The 8,616-nt window shown below is 34.5% G+C and overlaps 1 protein-coding gene across 2 annotated transcripts in view; it reads right to left on the reverse strand.

The window, feature by feature from the left end:
- pdgfc (platelet derived growth factor c) overlaps positions 1-6,265 on the reverse strand; it is a 109,766-nt gene extending 103,501 nt beyond the window's left edge. The window contains exon 1 of one of the 2 annotated variants that reach the window (XM_088633250.1): positions 5,395-6,265. In XM_088633250.1, the coding sequence (XP_088489376.1) occupies positions 5,395-5,506 (112 nt within the window). In that variant the 5' untranslated portion in view covers positions 5,507-6,265. The remainder of the gene's footprint in view (positions 1-5,394) is intronic. The other variant, XM_088633251.1, reaches the window with a different exon arrangement.
- Positions 6,266-8,616: the final 2,351 nt, after the last annotated feature.

Here is an 8,616-nt window from a genome sequence, read left to right on the forward strand (position 1 = left end):
AACCAGGGGAATTTTATTTTGTCTGTAGTACAACATGGATCTAATAATGTTAGTTTAGGATTGTTTTGCAGGTGCTCAGAGAGGAAATCTAATAAAACAACCAGCAAGCTTGTAAATGAAATTCAGAATTCATGCAATGTCCACAGAAAGATTTTGTTACTTGATTTGATAATAACCTTCAAAACAAAGCCGGAAAAAATGTAGATGAAATATTTCTGAATGACAAGTGACAGTTTTTGAAAGTAATGGGCCTCCCATGTCACCAGACCATAACCGCACAGAAACACTATGTGCAAAGCTTGACAGGAGAGTTGGTAAGGGGTAGGTGACAAACCACCATATTGCTGACCTGGGAGATGAACAGAAAAAAAATGAACAGTACGAGAGGTAATGTACTATTTTAGCTTGTGAGTTTGTGTTTCTAAAAGGAGACTATTTTTTATGAGAACAGCATTCGATAAAATTACATCAAAAACATTATTGCACAGGCATCTGCCATCCAGTGCAGAGCATTTTAGTTGTTGTTTTCATTTGCCCCCCACACAAAGGTCTGACAAAGGTAGCATAGTAGTTCTACCCTCAGAGATAACAGAATGGGGTTTGCTGTTACAGGAAGTATTTTTTACATGGAAAAGTCAATTGAATCAATCTCTCCTTATACCTTACAATGTACAATGTATTGTATATTATATTACACTGAAAATGTTTGAGCTAGTACAATGAAATCCACTTTTAGGTTCTGGATAGTTATTAATTTTACAGTGTGTGTTAGTGTCTCAGATTCTAAGAAATTCAGAGAAAAAGGTTATGATCAGGTCAGCCTGGAACCATTCTAAACATAATTCTCAACATGGATACGATGATGCAAGTTAAGATTTAGAAAAAAGTAGTTTTCTAAAAGGATTTCCATTTTGTACTCAATAGCCAAAATATTAGGAACCCCAGTCAAATATACAATTAAAGTCCTTCACCTTTCATTTCCAGAACAATGCCAAGATCTCAGTCCTACTGGGAATTCCTGGAGCCGGTAAAACATGTTGTTCATTCCCCACATACCATTACTTTCTTCACAATCTCAACTATAGGCAATCCAGCTGGAATTGTGGAATGGGATGAACTGTGGCTGCAAATAATTCAAACCCCTGTGTAATAAATGCCCTGACCTTTCTAGTTGCTCCTGTAACAGAGGTCGTACACATTATTTAGAGAGGGTTAAAAGAATATTTTCACTAAAAGGCATCATTCTTTATTTCTCACTCTTTATATGTAAATGAAACATGGATTTGCTGCAATGATTGATTATAACTAAAATAGGTTTTAGATGTTTAAAATACAAAATTTTATGAGGGATGTTTAACATAATGAATTCCCAAAACAGCAAGAAAAGTATTCAGCATGGTTTACAGCATATAGCATAAATGTGGCTGAAACAAGACGTGAGTAAACCACAAACCCAAAAGACAGCAATCCCATAATCTAACTTTAGGATACGACTATTTGTTCTGAGTTAATTCTTGAAGGAGTTTTCACATGTTTGCTTCATTTCAAATGCACTGAAAGTAAGCATGTAAATTGTGAAGAGATAAGCTGTTTCTAATACAGTGTCTGCAGCTGGTTCTTTAAATGTGGTCACAGCTATGCAGAACACTCCTGCAGTGGGTGGGCTTTCACAGACAGTGATAGGAGGAGATGGTGGTGTCATGTTTGAGTAATGGTTTTCAACTGCTGAACCGGTCCACTGGTTTCTAATCCTCTCTGTTACAAAGAAGAGCCATAGTTTATTTTGGGGCACTGTTTCATTTACCTCCATGTGTGTCGCTGCATGTATTGGCTCAAGCAATATGTTATTAGATGCACTAAATGGAACAACTGCACTTTTATGATTTATAATTTATATACTCTGCCTTCGTAAACAGAATTTAATGGTATGTGCCAGATGTTTTTAACAAGTGTAATGTAATATTTTGTTTATCACAAAAAGCAGAACATTTACACTTACTGTGGTAGGGAGTGAAGAAAATCTGTGGTAATCAGCTAATGGAAAGATATTACATAAATAGAAAATCATCTTATCTAACCACTGCAAAAGAGAAAAAATAAACTTCACAGTAGTTGACCACAGTCTGGTTATCTTTCTTTGCTTTTAATCATGGCAACAATAATATGCATACTGTACATTTACAATGTATACATGATATACAGTATGTATACTATATAACATTGAGGAACAAGTAAAGGTTTATTCCATACTGAAAAGAGAGGAAAAGAAACACAATGTTTCGGCTACGGAGCCTTCTTCGGGTGTGACACTCTTTTCATCATTGAATAAACCTTTGCTTGTTCCTTTGCAACCTACACACGCTGACGCAGCTCCCTACTTGAACTACTATATATTGTATATATGTGATACTTGAACCTGACTCTTTTTCCTTTTTGGTTAATTTTCTATCTTAAGATATCAATCTTAGAAATAAACTCTAAAATAAAGCTTTGGTTTTATGAAGATCTGGTCTTCATTCTATTTCTAGTTTCATCCTTACCTGCTCTCTTATAGTGTATATGAATATACTATATAAAGTAATGTAATTACTCTCTTAAGAGCTGCACAGTGAGAAACATGGCATTTAGAATAAGAGACTGATACAAAGCATATATATGGTATTGGAATTGAAACTTACAAAATTTACTTACTTACAAATAGTTCCTTTTCCGTCCCCCTTTTCTTATTATTTGTATTATTGTTATATATATATACTGTACAGCAGCCCCCCCAAAATATGTACTGTACATAGAAAGCCACTTTGTACAAGTCTGCTATATGACTAAAAAACAACAAATTTGCAAAGATAAAAATCATTTAAAGATAATGTTAATCACTAGCCCAACACACCAGCTTAAAGTGTTTTTCCCAATAGCATACCAATAATAATAATAACAATAACAATAATGATGAAATGTTACTACCCTTGTGTCATGAGTTGATTATTAAAAAATACATGTATCCAAGGAAGAAGAACATTTTTTCAAAGCAATGGCATTGTATCACAAACTATATAGAGGGATATCAGGTGAGAAGCATGAGATTAACACTTTGCATATAAACAGCAATAATAGCCCCTTAACCATTCAATTGTTATAGCCTTAGTGATTTGTCTAAAAGTTCAGATTTATTTCTGCGTTAACATTATACTTAACTGACAAAACAGTTTCCCAAAGTTACATTCCACAGCTAAGAAGATTCCACATCTTCTTGTGGGTAAACTTTAATCAAGCCAAATCATGTGGTTACAACAAATGGCGTTTAGGGGCATGTAGATTTAGTTTTCCTCTTGGATTGAGAAATTATACTACTAATTAAGGGACCGTATACTGTTTAGAAGTAATTAGTTAAAAAGCTTCTGGTTTTTGTAAAGAAGCTTCTTTATACAGTATAAGGTAATTTGTATAGGTCACCAGCTGTGCATGTACTGCATTGATAAAGCCATCACGTGGCACTTTCTGCATAAATGAATGGAAGCTCTGAGGCCAGAAATTCTGTTTCTACTATGCATGCAGGCCCAGCTCTTAGTTTTCACAGATCAATAGCAGCTTGCCTTTTGGCATCTAATATCAGCCAACCGAAAAAAGAGCACTGCGTGTTCATGTCAAAGGTTACACTCTGGCTGGTTTTCATTCAATGAGTTGCTGGTTTTCAGCTTCTTTTGATCACTTTCCCCACCCAGCTTTTCCCAAGCCACACTGATTATACATTGATCCTGGGGCAGGGCTTTGATCAGTAGCCCTCACAGTCTGCAGGTGCTACATGTCATCGCATTAACAAACAGCATGGAGTGACAGCATTCATTCCTCCAGCATAACAAGGTCGTCTGCTTAAATAAGCATCTTATTTGTGAACTGCTTATGAAAGGCCACAACAAATTTGTCATGCCACTGATAAAAAAGGAAGTACATAAATGTCTTATGGTGAACAGTTCAAACATGACCAAAAACATGTTTTAAAATATAAATGCTTGTAACAAGGTTATGCATTATAATTTATATTTGGATTTAAAATGTCACACTTTCTTTTTGTTTATTCAGACTGATTTAAGCAATAGTCACAACAACTGTTGAGATAAGATATTCCTATATTAACAAAAACAAAATCAAATGGATACTTCTACAGTGCTCAAATTAACCTTGAACTAGTTAAGAAAACATCGATTTCATATATCAAGGTAAAGGTTTTAATAGAATGAGTACTGGAATTCCAAAGATGCTGTAAAATCCAGATAAAAATTTCACATAAAGTTATTATCAATAAGCATTACCATAAAACTAATATAGGACACCATGTTTATTTACAATCTGAACCAAGTGTAATATGCAAAAAATTATCTTTGGAAACAGGTGGATAAATATAACAGTACATACTGCAGTGGAGTGTTTTCCTGGAATTAAACAGAAATCAAGAAATAATTTTGTGCTGTCTCTGTTTTGAAAGTAAACCTTTGATTAGGTTCATACTTGAAAATGAAAACTTCTTTCTGTGTTACCTTCAACAATACATTATACGTGTATGCAGTTACTGAGACATGACCTGATAAATTAATAGAAATTCATTAAATTCATAAGAGACTGGTTGTGTTCACATATGCCTGGGGTGTAGAGGATGAAAGGGATCCATTAACTCTCTTTTAAAATCAAAGTTTAATTAAAGGCAGTAAATTAAATTGAGCCACATGGAGGGCATCAACAGAAGCGTTTTTATGCGAAGTAAATTAAAGCAGAATTAAAATGTGCATGAGTTATTACACTGTGACCAGTCAATGTGAAAAAGAGGTTTAATAGACTACTATTTAATTATATACAAGAGTTAAAAGAATTACAAGGGAGAAATTACGGATGAAATATTAACTCAACATTTGTTGTTGGATCATAAATTCACCATAATCTCGATTTTTAATGCAAGATTAAAAAGTAAATGCAATCCGGAAACAAACTGATTTGGAGAAATAAACTGTTTAAAATAGGAAGGGTTCAAAGGATAAGCAAATTACACACCCTGAAGCTGTCTTCCATGCATGAAAGAAACCTTTCACATCTTTAGGAAAACTTGCTCCTAAGGGAGACGGGATTTGAGGGTTTTGTAAACACTTGAGGTACGCTTGAAAGGTAAATGTAATGTTCGTTTCCTATGCAGGATTATGCTGTACGTACTGAACAAAAGGTATTCTTTCACTTACAATACATTAACGTTCAAGAAATACTGCTGCCTCTGGTGCTATTTTCAAGCGATAGGATGATTGTTTGAAGGTTTTTGAGAACTACTTAACTTTTTCAGAACTGAGATTAGATTTTGGTACTGTAAGTGTTTTTACACTCTCAAAGCAATAAAGATCAACAAAATCTTACCGTTTTGTTCTTTCATACTGGTATGCTGAAACTTGTTGCTGAGGCTGGATTCAGCTTCCGATCCATGTTGTTGGATTGACGATATAACGAGGAATAAGAATGACAGGATCATTTGGATTTGTTGTAAACAGCACGTATAATGTACTTCAAGTCTGTCGCTTCGATGTTAATTTCAACATGCACAAATTTCGGATGGAAGAAAGCACCGATCCTGGTTTGGCAACATTGGTAGTAGATAATCGCAGGGTAGTATCCACATAATCCCAACCAAAAGGCTCTGCGTCTACATTAAAAAGTGATAAAAGTATCCCTGACTCGCGCTAGCACCCAGAGACCAAAGACAATACTCCTGGAATGATGGGTGTTCAAGTCAGGCGCGCATACGAAGCCGGGCGAGATGTTAGTGCAGAGCACCTGTCAACTTTATAAAAACTTGGCACGACTTAGAGAAACTTCAAGATCACTTTCCGACTGATACTGTACAAACTGTTGCACTGCTTTTACAACAGGCGAGGTCTATCACTCCCATACAAATAAAGCTTGTAAACAGCACTTTTGATTTTAAAGAAGACTCACTTCTCCTTAGACAGTGATTGTTTGCTATCCGAATGTTTTTTTGGAGTTGTTATAGTCCGAGGCTCAAAAGTGCTTTCTCAAGTCGTGCATTCCAGGCACAGATGGATGTCGCGCCGTAGGTAAAGATTTAACTGTCAGTAGACTAGTGAAATTCCAAATGATCCCGTAAAGAAAAAGGATTCCCAGTGCTGTGTGAAGTCTGATCCCATATACAGCAGATGGAATTGAGTTGTAGTGCTGAGACTGCAGGGTCTGAATCTTGGGTGAACACAGACTGCCAACTGGCGACACAACAGGTGCTATACATAAAGTAAAACTTTCCCAACACAGGAAACTCCCCCAGGGAAGTACTTAACCTTTCATTTGCTGTCCTGAATTCTTTTTATTCTGGTTACAGGGCTTGACACGGGCTTTTTGGATTTTTCGTATGTGTAAAGCTAATCAAAAAAACTATCGACTCCTAAAGCTGAGAAATTATTCTATCATTAACACTTTGAATAACGAAGTATAAACTTTTTAGGGATTAATAGTTGAATATTTGGAAGGACTGAATCAAAAGATCTAAATGGTTAAATGTTAAGTTAAAGTTAAATTCCACTTCAACCCATATTTACTTAAATATTTAAAACTGGAAGTTTTTTTTTTGTTGTTGAAAATTTGTGAACCCTGTGATTTCCCAAAATGAAACTTTTTCTTGCAGAGACAGGGATTATTTAACCTTACTTCCTCTATCTCCACATATCTTTGGAAAAGACCAAATTTGTGTAGCATATTTATGGAGAACAGGAAATAATTTACATTAGTCAGACAGACCTCAACCTATTATTTTTATTAGGATATATGTTTCTTCATAGTACTTTAAATTTTATTGTTACATTATGCTTGTCTGAGAAAATGTACCTCTATGTATCATCCACTCCTAACATTCTGCTTTTGCATGCTTGGCACCCAAAGATACATCCCTAAAATGAGGCATAACTACTACTTAATGAGTGCATGCAGCTGGTCTTAATAGATTTCAGGATCCCACTTAAAGCTAACATCTGTCATTTATGAATGATCGATGCCAAACCCAGTGGATCCATTTAACCCACCTGTTTCATGAAATATTGAAGCCTAACTATTTATATATAGGATTATGTTGCATGTTCGACTTTATTCAAATGCAACTATTCCCTTATTAAAAGTAATATTTTCAAGACTTAATTCTTAAGAATATTTTTGACAAAACATATGAAGGAAATATTTGTTGTTTCCCAGTGATCATATACTAAACCATTATTTTAACAGCAGATTATACTCCGTTATGTGCAACTGACATTTTTTTTCATGCATTGTCCCATGTTCATCATCATCATCGTCCAGGCCTGCAACTACTGTTTTTTTCCATATGTTGCCACTTTATGGTAAATTACTATAACTATAACTTCTTTATCCAGTTCTAATGTTTTCCCTATTAGTGGATTATCCAAAGATGTGTAAAATAGGAGGGAAAACACAGAGCAAACACTGGGGTGATAGGATTATCTCTGAGCAGATTCTGATACCAGTGGTCTAAAAATGTATTTCAATTTCAGAAAAAATAAAATAGATCAAATATCCATGAATTAAGATGATAATTCACAAGATATTAAATAGCACAATATTTTGTGAATGATCTTTATACTAACACCTCACATTAGAATAATTACAAGAAAATAACTAATAATTAAACTTAATAATAAGGGACACTAATAATTCAATGTTGTATAATACACATAGTTTAGCTTTAGAAATCAGCAATCATATTTCAACCTTTCTGTGTCTGTTCCAGGTTTGCACTTTTATGTATAAAAAAGTATCACATTCCTCCCCAGAGTCTGCTGCAAATGTCAGCACTTCAGCATCCAGTAATCTCTTCTCCCCTTTCAATGGTCTTGTCTCCATAACTCAGCATTTTCATTTTCTCTGCTGGTTTACAGATCCAGCTGGCTTCCAATATTAGAAAATGAAATTCCACAAATAAAAAAAGACAAATATATTGCTCCAAGGGACATTGTGGACTACCAAGACAGTTAGATCGATGGGGATTTTAAATTCTGGCATTCTCAGAAATGTGAGTTGTGGCTAAAAAGAAAACAATAGGGTGTATTGGGTACAAAGCATACATTTTGGCATGATCGTAAATTAATCTAAAGTGTATAATTGGGGCTATCCTTAAATTTATACAGAAGATGAAATTTTTTATTGTATTATTAATTTTATATAAAATGAACACCACAGCACATCCAAAAATAACTCTTATAGGAACAATAATTATTTAAATAAGAATGAGAGGAGTGTCATCTACAGAAGCTCATTTGTATTTAATATCTAATTTATCTAGAGTTCTCATCCATTCTTTTCTTGAAAGAAGCCATGATATCAGCTTTAACGACGAGGCTGAGTAGCTAGATCTATAATCCCACAACATTTTGTGTAAAATGCACTTTCATATAATTTCCACTTGTTTCCAATTGAATATGTTTCACTGCTGATTCCAAAGAAGGTTAACTTTGTCAATGCCTTTGAGGATGTTGGTGAGTTACCCAGTAAAACTAGTAAATACCCCCTTCGTTTACCCAGCAAAATATTATTTATATGATTTATATCTTTTTGCTCTGTTGA

Source organism: Lepisosteus platostomus, chromosome 1, assembly GCF_059453375.1.
Source record: "Lepisosteus platostomus isolate fLepPlt1 chromosome 1, fLepPlt1.hap1, whole genome shotgun sequence".
Taxonomy (NCBI): domain Eukaryota; kingdom Metazoa; phylum Chordata; class Actinopteri; order Semionotiformes; family Lepisosteidae; genus Lepisosteus; species Lepisosteus platostomus.